Consider the following 21,745-nt stretch of genomic DNA (forward strand, 5'->3'; position numbering starts at 1 on the left):
GGTGCTGCTGTTGTTGAATTTTCTTTGATTAATGAGTAACAAAGTTTGCTAGCTGAAAAAGCTATTGTGGGCTGAAGTAGAGCAGGCAGCTGCCTGAGTTTTCTGGCCTGGGTGGGCTCTGGTGCTGGCTGCGGGTGTGGGGGGGATGAAGGCAGGACTGGTGGCTGTGCTTTGTTTGGGTTTGCAGCACGCCTACTTAACTTTGCCCACAGTTGATTTATGCTGTGTGTGGTGTGGGATGGTTTTTTTTGGTTTTGTTTTTTGCCAGTGATGTTTATAGGGTAGATCAAGGATCTGAAATAGGCTGTTTTCTCCACACTTGGACACAGGTTTTCCCCCCTGTGTCCCATGCACTAACCAACTCTGAAAGAGGCAGAGTAGGACTCCGACTGATTTGCTCTGCCAAATGTCAGAGCAAGGGAAAGCCCTTTTAAAGGGTATTTCCACTTTGTGGTGGCTGACAAAGTTTCTATTCTCTTGCTGTAGAAAGCTTCCTACTTGCCAGCAGTGTTTTTTCTCCAAACTGCCCATCTCTCAAATGAAGAATGAGATTTGGCTCTATTTCATGCTAAGGCTTCTTGAGAAATAGCCCACAGCTGAGAGGTGCATCGCTGACTTGTCTTAACATAAAGAATAGGTGGCCTGTTTGTGATGGGGTAAAGTAAACTTGATAGCTGTGTCCAGTCCTTGGCTGTTGGGTTGATGTATGCATGTCTAGTGTTATCTGTGTTTTGCTAAGTGGCAATGTTTTGGCAAGCCAGTTTCTCTTGACAGAAGTAGAACAGTGAGAATGAATAGTGAGTCATCTTAAACCTTAGACTGATTTGAAAAAATAATTATATATTTACAGTGGATGAGAAGGACTTCTGTCTGTTAGAAGTGGAGATGAGTGTTCTGCTGAGACAAAGGAAACAGTAGATGCCTCTTGAGGTTTGTTGCATGTAATCTTAATGAGCAGTGTGACTCTGTACTCAGCTTTGAGATTTAAAACATACGATCTGGATAGGCTCTGGCCCATGAGGCAGAGCTTTCTTATGTAATAAAATCACCTGCTGACAAGCGCTGTTGAGATCTGGCTATTGCTGGGCAAGTCTCTCCCGCTGAACTGACAGTGGCATCTCTGCCTGAGCCCTGTTTGTTGTGTGACTGTAATCCAGCAGCTCTGGGAGAGGAGCTCTCTTTGTGCCTGTGACCTGGGTAGGTCACTGCTGAATCTGTTCTGGAAGGGTAGGTTAATGTACTCCCAGCCTCTTAGCCAGCTGGACCAGGGGGGAGACCTACAGCGCTTGTCTTAAGCTTCCTGGAAGCATCCTCCTGTTGAAAGGAGCCATCTGTTCTCTGCAGGGTCTGTTCAGATCGGAGCTGCTCCCTTTCCCACGCTGTCCCGAAGCTTTATGCTAGAGGACTTATGTTATAGTGGCTCTAGCTGCCCTGATTGTCCTACATGATGGGTTGCAGGCCTAAGGACATGGTGAAACTTGCCAGCCAAAGTGTTGATAAAAAGAACGACTTGAAGACTGTTTCTGTCAAACTGTTCATTTTGGCTGCATGACTCCTTGCTGTGTCCTAACACAATTATAGGGCTAAACTTGTTGCTGCTGTTCCTATTCCTTGTCTTTTTGTTTGTCTGTTACTGTCTCTTCTGTTATTCTCTGACTTTTCTTTCTTTCCTTAGACTTGTATCTTTTACTGTTGTCTCAGAGGACTTGCATGCCCCTCTTCTCGCTTCTTCCAACAGCAGTGCTCTTCCTCCTGCTTCTGTGGCTTTACTTGAATGCTCTGCTCCACTCCTCGCAGGAGCACAGAGCCTCTGTGGCCTGTGGTTCTCCAGTGAAATTCGACAATGTTGCAGGCTTTCAACACACAGTGCGGCCAAGAGGAAGCAGGCTACAAGTAATCAGTCTTGCGAAGTGCAGGATACTCCTTGTATAAGGCTGACAAGGGGCACTGCTTTAGTCTGAGCTCAAATGCAAGAGACGAGAGCGGGTCAGGTCACCCTTCTCCACACTGCACTGTCTTGGATACGTCTGGCCTCCAGTGGTGGTGCTGGATGCTCCAGCTTTTCTGGAGGCAGTGGGGAAGGTAGCCCTCCTAATGAAAGGATGGCTGTTGTGGCAACTATGGCTCCTGCTGTTTCTGTAATGGCCGGAGCTGGGCTGCTGGAGAACTCAGTCAGTTTCCTAACTGACTTCATTTCTCCTTGAATTGGGTCATCGTATGCGGTTGTGTGAAACCAGACAAGGGCAAGCAGTTCCTCCAAGCTGAGGCAACGGGAAGTAGCACAAGGCAGCAGTGCAGCTTTGCTGGGGTCAGGGGAGCTGAGCCTCAGGGCTTGCCTTGTCCCCAGCTGTGCTTGGGGTAATACCTCCTCGACTGGCCAGCTGGCAGCTTCCTCCTCTCCGCAGCACGGGGTGGGAGCGCTCATCTGCCTAGCAGAAAAGGAAAATCCCTGTTGGGGGGCTTTGATAAATGTATAGCACAATATTCTTAATTTTCATTTCTTGGTGGAATTTCTGTAGCAACAGAACAGCTAAGTTATCAACAGAAGATCATCTGGAAGTGTAGTATGCCCACTTCCAGGAGTGTCAAGCTTAACTTCTGAAGCAACTTTTTATTTAGAGACTCAAATGTGCTTGCAGTGAAAGTAGTGTTTGTCCTAGTCATCCTGCTTTGGGAGACTCCTGCTGTTAAAATTATGAGGTGTTTAGTCTGATGAATTCTTTATTGCTTATATCTGTCCTCTGTGTATAAACTTTTTGGTATGCCAACCTACTAAAAAAAAAAGTGCCAATAAAAACAGCAGAATACAATAAGTAGCCAAATCAGATATGATCAAATCCTGCTTAATCCCCTAACATGCAGAATGTCAAGGGTTTAACAAAGTCCAAAGTAATATTTGCTTAGTAATTTTATAAGCAGAAAACCTTATCAATTAGCAAACTTTAGTTTTAATTGTGCTCATTTTAAGAAGATGGTACCTCTCTGTGGCAGGTTGAACAGGGTTTCAAAGTACAGTTCTGTGTGCTTATAATTGCACTTCTCTAATCTATATTGACTTTCTGAAAAAGGCATTTGATTGGAGAAAACCAGCCACGGGTGTCTTGGGGAGAGGGGGAAGTGCACAATAAGAATTGGTTTGTTTTAAAAGTGAACCTTGACTTAATGCTGTCGGGTGGTTTTGGTGTCAGGGTACATGAATAGCTACGGAAGGCTCTTCAGTGTTAAGTGTATCCCTGAAGTTGGCAAAGAAGGATTCCTTGCAGGTCAGCAAGCTGCTGGGATAACTTTTGTTTCCCTCCCCTTGTGCCTTGAGCAGTCCGTCACCTCATTGGGGGGGGCATGCCCTGGGGGAACACAACTGGATAATTCTGACTAAAAAATAACAATATGTCCCAGGCTAACAAGACTGAGAAGTAAGGATCTGATTCCAGTCTAAACTTGCATCAGTGGGTGAAAGGGTTGGGAAAGGTTAAATATGTAGCACTGCTACTTAAAACTTGTTCTGCAGGAATTCCAGAAAGGTGAAGACTAATAAGCATATGCATAGAGGAAACAGCATATGGCAAAAAAAGTATAATTGTGCTCTACTCAAACTGTGTGAAGCATGATCTTTAGAAACAAGGTAAAACTCTGTCATGATATTAAAAGGCTGATATGACCTGTTAAACTGGTCCTGTGAAAGCAAAGGAATGAGATGGAATGGTAATCCCAAGGCAGGCTGTGCTTTGTACATGTTGTATAAACAAACGTCCACCTCTCCTTCAGTGAGTGAAGGCTTGCACTGAGTACGTCCAAGGTGAGCAATGAAGATGCATTTTCTAAGACTGTTGCGCTGTCATGTCCCCTGGCCATGGCCGAGTGCGTTTCTGCAGATTAACTAGCCCTTTCTACCAGCAGGACCTTATTTTGAAGGAACTTGGATGGATCCATTGTGCCTGGACTGAATTTCTGTGCTACCTTGAGTTTGCATCTCTAGCTAAGAATAGCTATTTGCATTTATTGCAACTTTGCAGTGTACTCCATTTGGTTCTCCTGGCTCCCTGGTAAAACTAATTAGAGTAAACTAATGTCACCCCTACACTGGCATTCAGCTAACTGAACATGGTACACTGATCTGGCTGATGGCCCAAATCTCACAGCCAAGGGGTATGATGGGGGTGCGATGGTGAGTGAGGGTTGTCTGCAGAATAGACCAGTCCATGCTGCTAGACGGCTCCTGATGCCTGGCCTTGTTTGTTTGGGTCTAGCTTAGGTACCTCTGCCATGGAAGATATGCTCCTCCTGGTTAGGCACGAGCCTTGAAGCAGATTGGAACAGGTGTGTTAAGTGCCCTTGCTCTTTGGGTTTGCTGAGCTGCTGAAATACGGAAGGATGAATTAAAATCTAAGTGGCAGCTGTGGTAGCAGAGGCTTCACTGTGGGGCACACGCAACCCTGCGACAATGACTGTGCGTGTTTGCTTCCAGGCTTGAATGTGCCAAAGAGCAAACAATGGCACAGCTATAGTCAGGCTCAGTGCCGTCTGAGTGTATCAATGTGACCTGTCTCTTTGCAGACTGCCTCCTGGTTTACACTGTGCTGACTTGCATTATTTTTATCATTAGCTTTCTCAAACCTGCTTGTTTCCACAGCGAGTGCTTAGCTGCTGCCAGTATGTTGAGAGAACGGGGTATTAGCTGTGGACTTGATCTCCTTTGCCAGAAGGAAAGATGAAGCTTTAATCATTGAAGTGTCACTGACCAGAAAGCATGAATGAGATCTGTAGGACAGCTCTCTTCACATCTCAGTGCCCTTAAGAGTATCGTCTTGGCTGATGTTTTGTGTTTTCTCTCATTTCATGTTTTAAATGTTCTAAAAGGTGGGGCCTGGCAGCATTTATGTAAATATCTTGAAAAGGCTCAGAGGGGAAAAAAGCTGGCAATTGTTAGATTCATTTGGCAGATAATCACTTCTACCACTACTTAAACTAAACAGAATGCAGGTGGATTTCCAGCTCCAGAATACGCTTGGAACCCGTGGAAACTCATGTCACGTAAAACCACAGCTGGTCTTGACATGCTCCAATTAAACCCTCAGCCTGTTTGGTAAAAGTTTTCCACGCTTGCTAGTGTGTTACTTGCTAGTAACTGTTGTGTGCCTGGTCTGAAGGCCAACCTGCAAAACAGTCTCCCAAAACAAACAGCAGTGGTAGTACCCAAGCAGTATAGTACTTGTTTCTGCTATGCTGAACCAAGCTTCCAGCTCTTAACCATGAAGACAAGTCTTTCATCTTCGCCACTTGAAGTATAACTCTGCAGATAACATAGGAAGTATTGTTCAGACATAATTTCTTACTTGGAGTCGGAATGTGAAGGCTTCATGTCTGAGCACTGGGCTGAGGAAAAGATGAGTCACTAGCCACAGATGCGGTGGGATCCTGTTAACCAGGGGCTAATGTTCCCTCCTGTAGTCCTGTTAATAAATGTAGTGGCAATGAGGACTGTAAACTGACCCAGCCAAAGGCAGGTGTGTGCTTCCAGGCAAAGACTGTGCTGTGGGCATGAACTCTCCAAAACAGCGGCTTCTTTGGCCCAATGTCATCACCTGTTAGAAGGTTTCTGCTCTTCTCTCTCTATCCCCACCACGGTAGGTTCTTCTAAGGCTCTCTCCCTTCTTTAAAGGGAAGGGGCTTGCAGAGAAATCTACTTATTTTTCTTTTTGACGCACTGGCTATTGCTGCTCCCTCATGAGTACTCCTGCTAATTTCTGCGTCTTTTTCCAGTGTCTTGTTGTTGCATGTTTACCTCTGAAGTTTGAAAGCTTGTATGGTGAGGAAGAAGAGATCAGGCACAGTGCCAACTGCCATGTAAAGCAAACTGAAAATGGACTTCATTATGTGTAGGTCATAGTGTGAGCAAGAAAGCAGTTTAATCAAAAAGCCAGGGTGGAGAGGGGTTGTTGCTTAAAATACTAGATAGTAGCCTGAAAGTCAGTAATTCTTTTATCTTTGCACCAGGTAATATTTGGGATGGGGAGAAAGGAGTACAAAGTAGGAGTAGAAGAGGAAGGGAGAGGATTACCTACGCATCAACTTATCCAGGCTGAAACTGCTCCTGGAGCTGTGACTTCAGTTGCCCTTCCCCCTTGCAAAGGGGAGAGCTTATCACATGGTGGGCAGGGCATGAGGGGGAAATTTCCTCTAAGGGTGCCTACAGCTGGGGGTAGGTGCTGGGATAGGTGCTGTTCAATCAGACCAGTGTTCCTGAAGAGCCTTGCCCTTGTTTGTGTGGTTGAGAGCCATAATTTTTTGGTAAACTTTGTACGATTTAATAGAGCAGAGCTAGAATGCAGGCTTTAAGGTTTCACAGTACTTCTCTGAAGCCAGGTAAAAACATTTTGTCTGTAGCATAATGGCATGATGCTGAGATGCAGAGGCATTTTGTGTACAGTGCCAGCCTTTGCTTTAAAATGAATTGCCTCAGGTCTGTAATATAGGCTCAGTGTGCGTGCACTGTTAATTTCTTTTTTCTGCTGTAACGAACACCAAAGTGGTACAATTCTGTTGTTAACTACCAGAAATCCCATACCTGTTGCTGTTCCAGTACAGTGAGATAAACAGTATTCAAGATGTTATGTTGTCTTTCAGGTCTTTAAAAAAAAATAACAAACATGCTTCTTGCATATCGGAACAGCCAGGTGTGCTAATATAGAAAGAATTGCTTGGAGAGTCAACTGGCAGTGGTGTCCCAGATGATCTTTCTTTTTAAAATACAGGAGATGCTGGACTGATCTCCTAGTGGCTTTTTGTTAGAGTTCGGGGTTGGAGAGATGTCCAGATGACTGATGAAAGCTAGGGAAATATGAGCCCCTTCTGACTAAGGCTGAAGGCACAGCTGTTTCTATGTTACAAACACTATATCACAAAGACAAAGATCCAGCCCCTGTCTTGACCCAACCCAGGATTACTATAAGTATTTCATCTCCCTAAAAAGTGATTCTGCTGTGGATAAGGAGAGCCTTTCTTTGTGAACTTAAACTCAATTGAAAGTCAACTTTTTGCTTTTCTGTTTATGAAGCAACTGAAATAAAAAGTAATTTTTTCCATTTTGTTTTTTTTTCCTGAGCATATGGCTTACGTGGTGGTCAGCTAGGATTTTAAAGTGCTGGAAAAAGGGTGGTGATGGGTTATTGCCATGGCACTTTGAACAGTTCTTGTGTGACTGCATTCTCTGAAGATTTCTCTGCAGGATAATGCAAGCTCTTTAAAGGAAAAAATCCTTCTTCCTTTAGTAGTTCTGACAGAATGTAGTCTGCTGTAGCAGAATGCCTGCAGCCTTTAACCTTTTAATAATTGCATCCTTCATTTCTCTGTCGTCTTAAAGCAATGACAGAAAACAGTTAATTGGTCCTCTTCTGAATTGCTGTTTAATTTCTTGGTAAAAAAGGCAATTCTTTTTCTTTTTTTAATACAATTCACTCTGCCACTGCACTATTAAATTACTTCCAATCAGCTAGCTGTTTCTAGGCTATCAGAAAGCCCCTTCTACAGGCGAAAGGACAACACTGAACTTTTGGGTTGTGCTACTGTTCTGTTTTCTTCCCTCCTCCTTGGAGTGACTTGCTTAAAACTGTTTACCTTAGGTATTTAAAAGCAGTTGAATCCTAAGGAAAACTGAGTGTTGGCTGGATGTTGGGTTAAAATATTATTGAAAGTGGATACGTTTAACACTTTTGAGATACCAGCAAACTCATTTCTTGGTCTTGGTGGTGGTATGCCTGAGTGCAAGCTGGATGCAGGATTAGGCGAGTGGCAGGGGAGGCTGGGCTTGCTCCTTGGGGAGTGGAAGCCTGGGCTCCTGCTGCAGCTCAGTCGGTAGAGGCACAAGATGCCCTCTGTATGAAGTCAAATAATATTGTCACTGGACATTAAAATTTGGCTCCACTTAAACATGGTACAAAACTTCAGACCCCCATGAAGGGGAAAACACTATTGAATCTGAAATTTTGGAGCTGGGGGAGAGGGAAATCCTAGCTTTTTTCTTGTTCTGAAATAACTTATTAGAGTGTTTTAATACTTTCCTCAAAATGCCTGCAAAACTGTTGCCTTCCTAAAATGTTTGTTTTCCCTGAACTGCATTGTAGTTAGGTTCACTCCCAAAGGTGAAAGGGTCCCATCATGCTGTTTTACAGCCTTTTCTTGTTAAATGGTGGAAGAAACATTACAGGGGTCTGATCTTTGCGTGCAAGAAAAGCTGCGCTTCAGGATTTACAGAATTTGCCCCAGGCTATGCTTACATCTTTAAGCTGAAATGAAAAGGGCTTTTATGGTTTAATTTGGGCTGAATTTGGTTAATTAAAACAAGTTTAAACAACGTAAAACAGTTCCAATGCTAAGCTTCATCCGAACAAGCTGAGAAACCAATTTTAAGTGAGGTTAGTAGAGCTGACGTGAACTCCAGGTTCTTGAGTTAGCTTCAGTGATGTGCAAAACTGTCAAACAATTGGAAGCTAATTATTCACCACAGAAAGCTTTGCCAGTGTCTCGGGTTTGACAGACATACACCACATTGGTCAGTGTTACCTTGGGCATAGGAAGTGTTAAATATTTCTCCTAGATTGAATTATGCTCTCTGTGGCACTAGATACTGAAGAGTAACAGCACTGTTACGTTCTTAGTCTGCTGTAGAGAAAGAGGATATGTGCAGAGATGGCAAACTTCCTAACTGACTTTCTTGCTTAAGTCTCAAAGGCACATGATGTTTTATGTTGGTTACCAGTATATTAGACCTTAAAATGTGCCACTCTGGAAGGTAGCGTGCGATGCCCAGAGCAGGCATCGAGGTTAGCAGGCTAAGCCGGTGCTGATTTCCTGGTTATGGAACTCAGGTGGTGAATAAGAAATATGGGAATGAAACAAATGTTCCTTAAATGCAAATGCCAAAAAAGGTTCCTTTAGAGTAAACTTGTTTTCAGGCAGTTAATTAGCTGGGGAACTTAAATAAGTCCTTAATGACACGAAGGGTTTTGGTAACACAGCAAGGATGTTAATTACTGGAGGCTCTCCCTTTCCTCCCCTTTCCAGATTGTGCTTCACTTTTATTTAATATGCAGAGCAAAATACGCAATGCAATTCACCCTGGAGAACACGTTGCTGTAACAACACCCTCTTCTCCTAAGGGGAAAGATTTGCCTACCAAAGCTGCCTCGGAAGGGATGGTCACTGTGAACACAGGAATGGGTGAAGCTTAGACAGAAGACTGCTTGTTTTGATCTGCTGATGCAGTCAGTGGCTCTTGACTGCAAGGCTGGAAATGCAGGACATTAGGACTAGATTTTTTTACCTGTGGTAAATTAGGTAGTATTCAGCTTTCATCCCAGGTGAGGGAGTCTGTCTGTTATGCTTGTTTACATAAATACCTAGCAGCTATTCTTGGAGGTTTGTCATGGCCTTCCCATGCTGGTGGGTTCCCCAATAGCATATATTTCAAGTCAAAAACATGAGCAAGTTCAGTGATGTCCATTGCAGGGTATCTCTCATAGGCAGAACTCCCTTCAAGTCTGCCTACCACAGCTGTAGTCTCTTGGGCTTTAAGTCTTACACTGCTCTAGCCATTCCACTGGGGTTGCTGTTAGCTCCCTTTCAAAGTTTTATTTTCTAAGTCACAGTGAGGGCTTTAACACCAGTGAGCCTTTGGGGCTGGGCAGAAAACCTCTAGCTGCATAACTAATAATTATATAAGACCTGGTGCACTCCATCCCTTAATCTCAGCTCCTCTCTTGCTGTGTAGTTCCATTTCACTTCATAAACTTCCCAGACCACCTGGAAGCTGTACTACGGCTACCTGAAAGGATGAATAACCTTAACAAGTCCCAAGAGAGAAGTGAGGAAGGAATGCTCATAACTGCCTATTGATCAATATCTGCAGAAAACCTGGTTCCATTTTCATTTAAAAAGATCTATGCAACAGCCAGAGAAACCTGCTTGTATTGTTTCTTGAAATTGTAGCTGAACTCGTACTATGCCTGGAAAGGAGGTGTTTCCTCTCAGCTGCTGGGGCTTTTTGTTCCCATACTTGCATGGGGGTGGAGGGAGAAGAATATTAGGCAAGTCTGAAAATCCAGTCTTCCGTGGGAATTGGCTTGTGACTTGCTTTGCCCTGCTCGTGTTATGGCACCTTCACTTCAGAGCTGCACCTATGGGGAGAGGCTTTTTGTTAGCTGTGGAAGATATGGAAAATAGCTAGAGGTAGCGTGGGTGCTTCTAGCTTGGATCTGCCATGCAAGTGTTGCCTTGATGAATGCAGAGTCCCACCATGCTTAGCAATGGTGCAGAGGGCGCTATTACTCATGGGGGGGACTTTACCCACATCAAAGAGCTAAAGCATTGGTTATTCTGTATATTACACAAAGCTCATCTGAGTTGGGTAATGCCTCCAAAGCACAGCTTTGCCATACCTTGTTTTGAAGCAGAGAATTTCTATTTGGACCCAAGATTTAATCCTTGCTGCGATGTGCTTCGACCTATTAACAGAATCTGGTTTTAGCTGTAAGTGACTACCACTTAAGGCATGATTAGGCCATGTTGTAGTCTGCTAATCACCTCTGAGTGGCTGTTCTCAGGACCTGCTTTGTTTGACTCTGAATTGATTTATCTGTAGCACATGTAAGAGTAGCACTGGATTACAGTAATCACCTCAGTGAAGGTGAAAAAGCAGATGTTGACTGTGTAAGAGTTAATACTCCCAGTTCTGTACACATTGACTATTGCATTTCTCCACTGAATCTCCAAACCTGTAACCTCATGTTTACAGAGAGCAGGAGTGTAACGGTGGAACAAGCAAGGTCTTTGCAGGACAGAGTTTAATATAGGTATTTAATATTGTGTGTAAACAGACGCAACTCTACTCTGCATCTAAGTAAACCTGATACAGGAAGGCAAAACACTGATCCCTAGTCAGGCACTCTTGTGTGACAAATGTGTTTGTGCCCCAGCGCTCTCCTTGCCCCAACAAACCGTTTAAGGTCTTGTGCTTCATCTGTGTCAGTCAGTGTCTGAAAACAGCATCTTTCAGACTCTGACCAGCATTGCTGCTTTATCATTTGCAAGGTACCTTCTGCAAAACTCCAGCTCTACAGGGGCAGATTGTATTTACTAAAAGGACTTGAATCAGACTGACTCTCTCTCTCTCTCCCCTCTATTTCACAGGAGATGGAAAAGCAGAGAGGCTGGGAAATGTTTAACTAAACAGGTTTTGCTCCTGTTTAGCCATGACCCCGTTATTAGCTGAAGAAGTAGCAGTTTAATCTCACTTTCTAACTTCCCTTAAAAAATGTTGCAGAAAGCTCACCTGCATTGTGGAAGCCAACTCTTTGGTCAGGATTTTGGGTTCACGTTTGGTTTTTGCCACGCACGAATGACTGACTTTCCTCTTGCTTTGCTGGAGCCTGGGAAAAAAAACCTGACAGTTCAGGGCAACTGCTATGCTTGAGATACCTCTTCAGATGTCCTCTCAGATGGCTTGTTTCAATTAAAACTCCCAAATGCTGTCAGAAGCTTCTGTCTAGGCTGGTGATTTTCAGGCCACAGTAACATATTTCAGGACCTGTCATCCTGATGGGACTCCTTTAGCAGCTCAGGAAGTATTAGGTGGGGATGAACCTAGCTGGTTTTACTCTAGATGTACAGCAGTAGTCCCAAACAACGTTCTGGACTTCTAGGTGAGCATCAGACTAACGGGGGTGTGTGAGGGGGGTGTCACTGAAACTCCTCTTGCTGAGTAAAGGAGGCCCTTTTTCTTGCTAGGTGAGGATGATGCCCCCATGAGAGACGCTGTGTGATGGTGTCAGAGCCTTGTTTCCTCCTTGTCCAAAGGAGCTTCAGAAGTGATACCAAACTGCTCTGCTACTGGTGGTCCAGGTGAACGGGGCTCAGAAATGGGGTGCAGTTGCTGGAATCCTTGCCCCTGTTCTTGACACAGGGCGTTCAGTTAAGGGAGCTAACCTGACATCTCACGATCTTAACTTCGTGAGATGTCAGGTTAGCTCCCTTATGATTACCCCTCAGGAGTTAATTGTTGGTCCTAAACATTTGCCTCTGTAGCAGGAAAGAGTGAAGACTGCTGATTTATATCAGCAGGTGCTTGGCCTAAGGACAACCAGTGCAGATGCTCTAGGAAATGACCATCCTCTCTGAGGATCCTCTTCATCCTCACTGAGCCCTTGTTGCTCAGTGTCAAAGCTCATATCTAAAAGTCACTTTTAGCTGTCATGCCTGTCACCTGAGCTCTGACCCCAGCATACTCCCAGTTTGCTGCTGCTTTATGAAACAACCTGCCTTTTCTAGATGTGGGTAAGCATTGAAGTGTTAACTGAGGGAAGGGACAACAGGCCAGCGATTTCTGGCTTATAGCAGGTATGCTTGTAGGTATGAGAAGGAGCAGGATATACCTACCTAAGTTTCCTTTCTTTAGTGGCTGCAGCCACTAATGCTCTGAACTCAGCTATATAGCCACTCGCATGTGTTGCTCTAAAGCATTACTATGCAGAGCTGAAATTGCAAGAGGTACCCTGGGGAGGGGGGAGGGAAATGATTTAAAACTGTCTTCTAATGTCATCCTGGGTGAGCTAACTAGCCTGAAACTTAAATGGAAGTAAGGGTGGTTTTTTATGTGTGGGGGTGGGTGGGTAAATAAGTTCATAATGTTAGTCCATAACTGATGGGTTGGTTGCTGAAGTAGTTTTGCAGGTTGATGGCGACATTACATTAACACGTGTCCCTACGCTGCATGTGGTTCTACACCTAACATGCTATATTTAATTAGCGAGGCTTGTTCAAGAATGAAATGGCAGAACAGGTTTTGGTTTTTGGCAGGTTTTTAGTGTCTTGTTGTCATAGCCTGTTCTTCCACACTTTCCTCTAGCGCTATGAAAGTAAGAAATCTCAAATCCTGGCTTGAGCCAGACTGAATTCTTGCTTGCTCCTGACTCCAGCTCATTTCATAACTGGCCTATAAACCTTAGCTCATCATAAATGACAGTAGTTGCAGTCTGGCTGACTTTCCTCTGTGTGATGTACTTCTCCTTACAGGGGGCTTTCTGAATAAAAGATGAGTTTAGTCACACTGGGAAGAGTTGCTAGACATGATGCTTAGCCCTCTTGGATCAAAGGCGTTGCATGAGCAAGCTGGAAAATTAAGTGCTTTCTCAAATGGGAGCTTTGGTGCTTTAACTCCAGTTCCAGGGTTTTTTGATAGCTGAAAGTTGGGTGAGGTTTCTCTTAATGGGGGGGAGGGAAGGAATTTGGTCTCTCCTATTAAGAATGGTTTTGGCTGGGAGGTTAGATTAAAAATAGCAGTTCTGTAACAGCCTTTTTTCCTTCTCTGTGATGTCTGTTATGAATGTTGCATAGCTGCAGGCTTAATGCAGGGAGACTCCTGACTGGCTAGTCCTTGAATTTAATTTTCTTATTTGGTTTAGAGGGAAGCCAGTGACAACTTACTACATATCCCTTTCTCTTTTATTTCCTGCCCCCTCCTTTCTGAGAAACTCCTCCTTATACTAGTTCTGCCTGAAGATCCCACAAATGGTACAGAGTTTCCAAAGCATTTATTTCTCACTTGAAGTGAGAGGCTTTGTTCTGGTCTGTACTTAGTGGCCGGACTTGCTTAAAGTTCCTTCCTACCATAAAACATCAAGGGATGCCTTGATCTCTCTGGCTTGTCATGATGTTCAACCAAGGAAATGTGATGTTAAAATCTGGATGGAGTTTGCAATCTGTCACACTGGCAGACTGCTTAGAAGCCAGCCGCACCTCAATATTGTCTTCCCTCCAAATTTGTATTAGAAACCCACAAAAACACTTAGTTCACCACTGAATTTCACTGAAATGTTTCTCAGTTTATTCCAAAAATAGAGAAGCAAAGGGTCAAGCACAACTTTAATTGTTCAGTGCCTGGATAGGTACTCAACAGTACTTTCAAAACTAGGAAAGAGGTGGTAGGAAGTAGCAGCAGAGCAGGGAGAGAGAGGCAGATACGTTGCAGGGGGTGTTCCTAAGCCACTGGCTGTGTGTCTGGAGTCTGTGAGCTCTGGAAGATGCTGCAATCCCTAGTGACCTCGCTGCACAGGATATTTTTTTAACTTCATGAAATTCAAAGGCATATTAAAATGTAAATCACTGAAGTGTTGCTTCTAAAGTAATCACAATTAGTGTGGGAACGAGGGGCTTTATGGAGAGGAATGAATTATAACAATGGCTCATCTATGCAGCTCATAAGTAACGAATACCTTTCAGCTGAGCAGAAACATGGAGATTTACCATGTGCCACCTAAAATCCACCAGCTCATGTTAAATTTGCAAATGCCAGTTCAACTTTGCAATCTGTTGTCTGGTGCTTGAATTAGATCTGCTAAGATCATCACTTCTGTTCAACATCTCGAAACTGAGTATGGATTCCCCTTCTCTTTTGCAGGTGCAGGAAGCATCGTTGCAATTATGATTGGCAACCTGAAAGGCACAGAGATTTTACGCCGGATTGAGAGTGGCATGAAAGTGACTATGGTTATTGAAGTGGGGAAAAAACATGGTCCTTTGATGAATCACTACTCGATATTCTTTGTCTCAGTGTCATTTTTCATTGTCACAGCTGCAACTGTGGGCTACTTCATTTTTTATTCTGCTCGGAGATTCAGGATCACAAGGGCCCAGTCCAGGAAACAGGTGAGTTGGGGGGGGGGGGGGATGCTAAATTGCTTGTTATTGCTCTGAGACAGCATGCTGTGGATCTTGAGGGTGAAATACTAGTTGAGCACCAAAATCAAGTTTGTTGCTTCCACATGAAGAGAGACTATGATATTTAAAATACGAATAGGTATGTGTTTAAACAGCTTAAACCTTTCCAAAGACGTGGCAAAAAGGCATCTGTCTAGAGAATGCAACTGATTATGCTTAACTAATTCTTGTTTTCTACCAATCTTATTCCCTGAGCTGTGATGCAGCAATAATGCTGAAGTATTGAAGGAGGTGAGAGAAACTGCTTTTAGCTGACCCTCACGCTTCCCACATAGTGCTGCCTGTGTGCGCTAGCTGTAATGTGAGACACGACCACAAACGTGTCTGCAAAGTGGCGTATGACTTTTGCTGGCTTCTGTAAACCACAAGCTAGGAAAGTGTTTCTTGTTGAAAACTTCCTTCTAACTCGAGGATTTCTCAGAATTGCACTGACAGCCTCATTTAGGAGTTGGAAAAAAGCACTGTTTTTTTTTTTTTTTTAAAACTATAGTTTTAAACTGCAGGCAGGGAATTGCTAATGAGTTGTGTCCAAGTAACTCACCTTCTGTGTAATAATCTGGATCAGCTGACATAGCAATGCCCACAGCTTTGTCTTCAGTCTGAGATCAGACCTGCCTTATACCTGCTACTTCAGGGCTTATGCAAAAGCCTTAACAAAATAAATAAAATGGAGTCCTATCATGACATCTCTCAATGGTGATGACCAGAACGAGAAGATCTGAGCATCTCAAATATGAGTACTTATTTCAATCTTGCCCAATCTTACACCTGTGTTGCAAAGGAGCCTACTGGTATTGATAATCCTTCTTTGCCAGTTTTACCTGAACTCTGAAAGAAGAGTTATTGCTGAATCATCTCCGACAGATGGCAATAGCATGAATATCTCACTCTGGTTTGGCCCTGAGTATGAGAATTACCTGTTGTTAAATACTTCAAGATGTAACACGCAAGTCTGCTGTTGCAGAAGACCTAGCCCTAATGAGCTTCTCTGCTGTCCTGAAGATTTTGGTCCCCTTGCGTAAGACCCTTTTCAAATAAATTGTTGGAGCTCCAAGTTGGACACAGGTGTAGAAGCCTTTAACTGGTCTGAGTTTCAACAACGTTTTAGGACAGACTTTTCTAAAATGTTAACTTGAACTATTATTGTCAGGCAGAGAGATTAAAGGAAATGACAGAAATGTTCTTGGGGACCTTGACCAGATTTAAATGCTGGATTCTTTCTGATAATCATGGAACTGAATTCGGCCGTGTTTGGTGCGTGTTCTAAGAGCCTGTTGTCTAAATGTGATTTTGTGGATGATGAGGAGTCAACTGGCTCTATATTTACTAATTGAGACTAAACTCTAATAGTGAACTGAAAGTGTTTGCACCTGGCCTAAGCTACAGTTCTTGTCTTCTAGACTAGTCCTCCCATAAGTGCTTTGTTTTAAGCCTGTTCTCGTGTTCAGACATCGTGTTACACCTGGAAATGACGTGGGAGTACAATAAGGGAACAGTTAGAAAGAGCAGCATGGAAAGCTATCGTCTGTCTGTGAGGTGTAGCACTGCCGCTACTGGATGTCACATGGAGTTATCTCTATTTAGTACTTTCTGTGAGGAATGGCTTGGAGCTTTGTATCTTGATGCTGTCCTGCTAACGTCTGGGGATCAAGATGTGTACTGTCTCCTGCTTATTAACTTTTTTCCTCCATTCCCTTAGAACTACCTCAGTATTAGAACTCTGTTCCAGTGCTATGCAGATTTGGGCAGGAAAACCTGGGAACCCTACAAGCTGGTCTGCAAAACTCATTGTTAATCAAATCATACAAAAATCTTCCCTCCTTTGAGGGTATTTAACAGAGCAATTGTGGAAGTCCAGCTCTGCTCTCTGAGCTTCCAAGCTTTCAATGAGCTACAAATGTTATTAATGCATCAGTGATAGAGGATACTGGGAAAACAGCCTGTTTGGCTAGTACCCTCACTAACTATTTCCAGCTTGGGCTCTATGTGCACAAAGAGTTTACTTTAGGTTAAAAAATAACACTGGCAAATGACATGCCAGTTCCACCTGATTTCAGCTAAACTGTTGAAGATAAGGAGCCTTAGAACAGCAGTTTATGAAGTATAAAAACCGAAGGAAGCTTCTTTGCCATCTTGAAAAAGTGTACTATTTTATATAAGTAAAATTCAGGACAATCCAGAATTTCATTGCAGTTGTTTTTTCAACTGTGGTGTGTAAAAGCTGTGATGTCACAATGATTAGATAAGCAAAAAATAACAAGAAAGTTGTTAGTGAAGGTGAACTGGCAAAACTGTTCCTATAGCATTTTCTGTTAGCCAGCAGGCTGGATTTTTTCCCTGTATGCAAGATCTCAATTAATACTTTTGGCTGCCTGGCTGGTTTCATGAAACCCTGAATATTTGTCAAATGCTTATCAGCTTGCACACTATGTGTGGAACTTGCCTCTTATCATCCAGCCCTGGAAACTCAGATTACCTGGACTTTAATCTGTTTGGAGTAAAGGAACATGTTTTTTCTCCTTGATCATGAAGATGTCTAATGGTTATGCATCCTTCTAGGAGGTGTTTAAGTTGGGTGTCTTAATAGTTATTAAATATCACAAATGTTCCCTTTTCCAGAAGTGAGCTACAGTTCTGAAAGTATCCCTTTACTCAGTGGTATTCCTTCTCATAGCTTCAGTCCCCTTTTTGACCTTCCCAATGGGGGGAAAAATGAGTTATAATGCTATTGAGTGGGAGGTCTGAAGGCACTACTGAGGGTTGACTAGTTCAGTCTTTCAAAGCGTCACATTCACTTGAGCCAAAAGGAGCGCTTCTGAATTGCTTTGGACAGAGTGCTACAATGAGCTAGTTGTGAAACGATAAGTGTTCTGTGGTTTGTTTCTTGCTTCTTCAGATCTTTGAGTACTTGGCAGGTTCTTGTGGAGTGAGCCTCAGACCTAGGGAGCTCTTGGTCTGAACTGAAAAGGGCAATGCTATGGGTTGGAACAGGGAAGACTGATTTCTAGGTGCTTTGTCTCTTCTGCAAAGGCCTCTTCAAAATAAGACTGTGGCTAGCAACATGAGTTATTCATGCAAAGGGCTAATGGTAACCCCTGCTTGAATTGGATTGTTTTCAGGTGTTACTGTATTGACAATATTCTTTTTTCTTTCTTTGTCTTGAGGAAAAATGTTCAGACTTCAGTGCTTGCTGAAGCAATCTCTCATTTTATAGGCTGCTTAGTACACTTAAATGTCACCTTTTGCCAACAGATTCTGTACTTCTCTTATGACTACTTCTATTTTCTGGCAGAAGGACTCTTTCAAACCAAACTAGTTGATTTGATCACATATAACCTAGGTTTCAAACACTCTCTGCACTGCAGATTTTTCTTGAAGGCAGGAGCTCTGTACCTCTCAACTTAAGCAGGAATTGCATATAACTTTGTAATGTAAAACTGCAAACTCCTTTTTTTTTTAAAAGCTGAGTAAATATTGCAAAGTGCTAGTCATGCATGCTGTGTTGTGGTCCAAATGAAAACCAAAGTATAATAACAAGTGATCTGTCTTAACTGAACTGAAACAGAGAAGCTTTTTCCTTGAGTCAACTAATTAAACATACAACCTGCTATGCTTATCTGAATGCATTTTTCTTCTGGGCTTGAAACTCAAGTCACTGTCTCTGCAGAGTCTTACTGCATTGCAGGATCAAGAAGGTGGAAAAGCAAAGGAAAGGAAATGTGATAGGTGGCTTGCTACTATTCTAGTCAGCAGAGTACTGACAAACTTAGTTCTCTAATGCATTAGCTTTTCTTAACACATCAAAACAGCCAGTGATGTAACTCTATGGCCTGGTTTCTAATTTAAGCTCGAGTCTTCAATTCTATTGATTTTTATGAAGACTAGATGTTGCAGCTGAAAAAATGACCTAATTAATGGCCTTGGAGGAGGTAAGCTGCTCAACTTTCTGCAATTGAAAACTATTTTTATGACAGTACCTATCAGTGGGGGAAGATCTTCCTTAGCTTACTGGAGGGAAGCAGGAGTTCCTGACCTCTGTAGAGCTTGCCAGTGTACATTGTCCTCACTGTCTTTATAGAGGACTAGAAGGCATCCTTATGCAGAAGGAGCTGGAGATTGAATCTGCAGTACTGGACCAGGGAAGACTGAGGACTAAGCAATAGCAAACCTAACTTGTGCGGTTAGGTGCCTCTCTACTCAAATATGCCAGAGCCTGGATAGGAGCCAAGCTTTGGCCTGTCTTGTAACACCTTGTTTTTGTATGAGTTTTCTTGTTTAGTTGTTTGTTTTTCCTTCTTCTGCCTCAACCTAGTCAGCTATTTTTCTGGAGTTGCTGGGTCAGTGGCTTTTCACATCATTAACATTTAAAGTCTGCTCAAAAAACTTGACCTCACAAGATACTTTGACATTCCAACCTTGAGTATCCTGGTTCTCATGATAGGCTATTCCATAAAATCTTCCTCGTGCAACCTTTCTCCACCCCCGGAGGGGTGTTCTGGTGTATTTACTAAAATCAGCATTAAAGGTGACTTTGCCATTGGTGCATTTCATGAACAGCAATTAAACTTGTGCCCAGGCAAAACTTAAAATATTGTTTCAGTAAATTATTAATGATGTAGCCAGTTAGGTCCTGTCTAATAGCCTTGGCCTGACATTAGATGCATAGATTAGATGCTTTATGAGGGAGTGCACTCCTAGATGGTTTAGTTTTCAATTTATAACAAGAAGCTATGTCATGTAGTTCTGGCTGCATATGAGAAGTGTTAGTATTGCTGCACTCTTGTTCTGTTGTTGATACTACACCTGCCACTGTAACTTTTGGGCGCCTCAGTATTGCCTCAGACAGAGGAAGTCCAAGTATGTAGCTGCTTCTCTGTGGCTTCAGTCTGAAACATGGTTGTCAACCTTAAATGCAATATAGCAATTTATACTAGTGTCATCAGCTGAAGAACTTGAGAAGCTTCAGATAAAAATAGCCAGTTCTTATTCCTAGAAAGTACACCTGAACATCTGCTTGTGTCCTTTGCCTTTGGATTGTATGCACCTCTTCCTCGATAGAGGTGTTAGTAGCTAAGTATTAAACTTCTAAAGGCAAGCAAATTGATACCATCTCCTAGGAGCCTGAAACAATGCTGACATACAAACAGGCTGTATTACACTAAAATTTTGAGTCACGGGGTCCCAGCTGACCATATAAATTGACCTTATTGCCAACTTCAGCGCATGAATTTTGTACAGGCTTAAACTGCCAGTTGTCTTTGATCTTGTTAGGAGTCATCAGCATCCCTTTATCCACGTGTTCCTTCTGTAGTTCTACAAACAACATTGCACCATTACCCTCCTCCCCTATCCTTCCCCCCCTCCCCCCCCCCAAAGTTCTTGTGGTGAACTGAAATCTGTAGGGGGAAGTAATGCTGAAAAGCTCACAGAATAGGTGTTCCTGTCCTGAACAGCTGAATTTGGAACAGCATTTTTGGTTATCTGCAGAACTTTAGTCCTCTGTCCCAGGTAACTGGGACTGGAGCACCTCTCCTATGAAGAAAGACTGAGGGAGCTGGGCCTGTTTAGCCTGGAGAAGAGAAGACTGTGAGGCGATCTCATCAATGTGTACAAGTATCTGAAGGGGGTGGGGGGTGTCGAGAGGATGAGGCCAGTCTCTTCTCCATGGTGCCCAGTGACAGGACAAGAGGCAACGGGCAGAAACTGAAACACAGGCAATTCCGTCTGAATACGAGGAGAAACTTCTTTGCTGTGAGGGTGACAGAGCACTGGAACAGGTTGCCCGGAGAGGTTGTGGAGTCTCCTTTGCTGGAGATATTCAAAACCCATCTGGACACTATCCTGGGCAATATGCTCTAGAGGACCCTGCTGGAGCAGGGAGGTTGGACTAGATGATCTCCAGAGGTCCCTTGCAACATCAACCATTCTGTGATTCTGTGTAACTGCTGTGTTGGGCCAGCATGTGGTACTGCTGCAGCAGAGCTGGAGTTGCCTAATATTCTTCCATGTCCTGAGGCAGTAACTGCGCCAGGGAGGGAGAGGATAGTCATTCTTGATGTTGGTGTAACTCTTGTGACCTTTAAACAGATGTGGATCCTGTGCTAATTAAATGCTTTGTAGTGACCGCTGAGCAGGAGCAGTCACTGAGCAGGCTGGCTTCCTGTTGTCTGGTCATCTGTGTCTTGGTGTCCTGAGAACATCAAGCAAATTGGACGAAGGGAAATGCAATTCAGCTTCCTCCTTGGCTTTCACTAGAGCTGCCTTGTAATTCACCTGAGACTAGTCATTTGATGGTATCACACCTTGTTTCAAGAGGTTTTTTCTTTTGTTTTAAGGGAGAAATAGCTTTGAGCGAGAAGGTTTTTTGTTTTTGTCTTGTGCATGTTACTTTGAACCAATATTGAGATAAAACTGCATTCTTCCACTTGACAGAAGTGGTCCATGCTTGACTGTAGGCTCCTGAGCTGTTTGTGCTCTGTAGAGCAGTCACAGCAGAGGACTAGTTAAGGGTGCACTGGTGGCACTCAAGCTGATTGGTAAGGAAACTTGCCTTTTGTCAGGATGCAGCGTACTGAGTTTTGCCAGGAAGCTATCATAAAATCAGCAGTTAAACTTACTGATTGTTAGACACAAAATATTCAGTCCTGTGTACCAACTTAATTTGGAAGTTTCTGTTTGTTTTGGCTAAGTCTAATCTGATCAAGATGTTATCTCCCAGATTCTAAAAGAAAAAACTTTTAAAATTCCTGTGCTTTATGAAAAGGCTTGGTTAAAAACAAAGCACACAAATGTTTTGTTAGCATGTCATCTGAATTCAACAGCTACATGAGTATATCCTGAAACCTTTGTCTCACTTTCTAAATAGCATACTCATGCTTTTTTGATAACATGAGTTAAAACTGATGCCTGCTCACACTAAGTTCTTTGGTAAGTATTTGTAACCACCACTTCTGAGAAAAATGATTCTGTTTAACCG

At 43.1% G+C, this 21,745-nt stretch overlaps 1 protein-coding gene across 1 annotated transcript in view; it reads left to right on the plus strand.

Annotated features, from left to right (window-relative positions):
* The window catches only part of RNF128 (ring finger protein 128), a 29,086-nt gene that overhangs the window by 907 nt on the left and 6,434 nt on the right, over positions 1-21,745 (plus strand). Inside the window, 1 exon segment of the mRNA XM_068956749.1 lies at positions 14,450-14,697. Within this exon segment, the coding sequence (XP_068812850.1) occupies positions 14,450-14,697 (248 nt within the window).

The sequence above is a fragment of the Struthio camelus genome, chromosome 11, assembly GCF_040807025.1.
Source record: "Struthio camelus isolate bStrCam1 chromosome 11, bStrCam1.hap1, whole genome shotgun sequence".
NCBI classification, from domain to species: domain Eukaryota; kingdom Metazoa; phylum Chordata; class Aves; order Struthioniformes; family Struthionidae; genus Struthio; species Struthio camelus.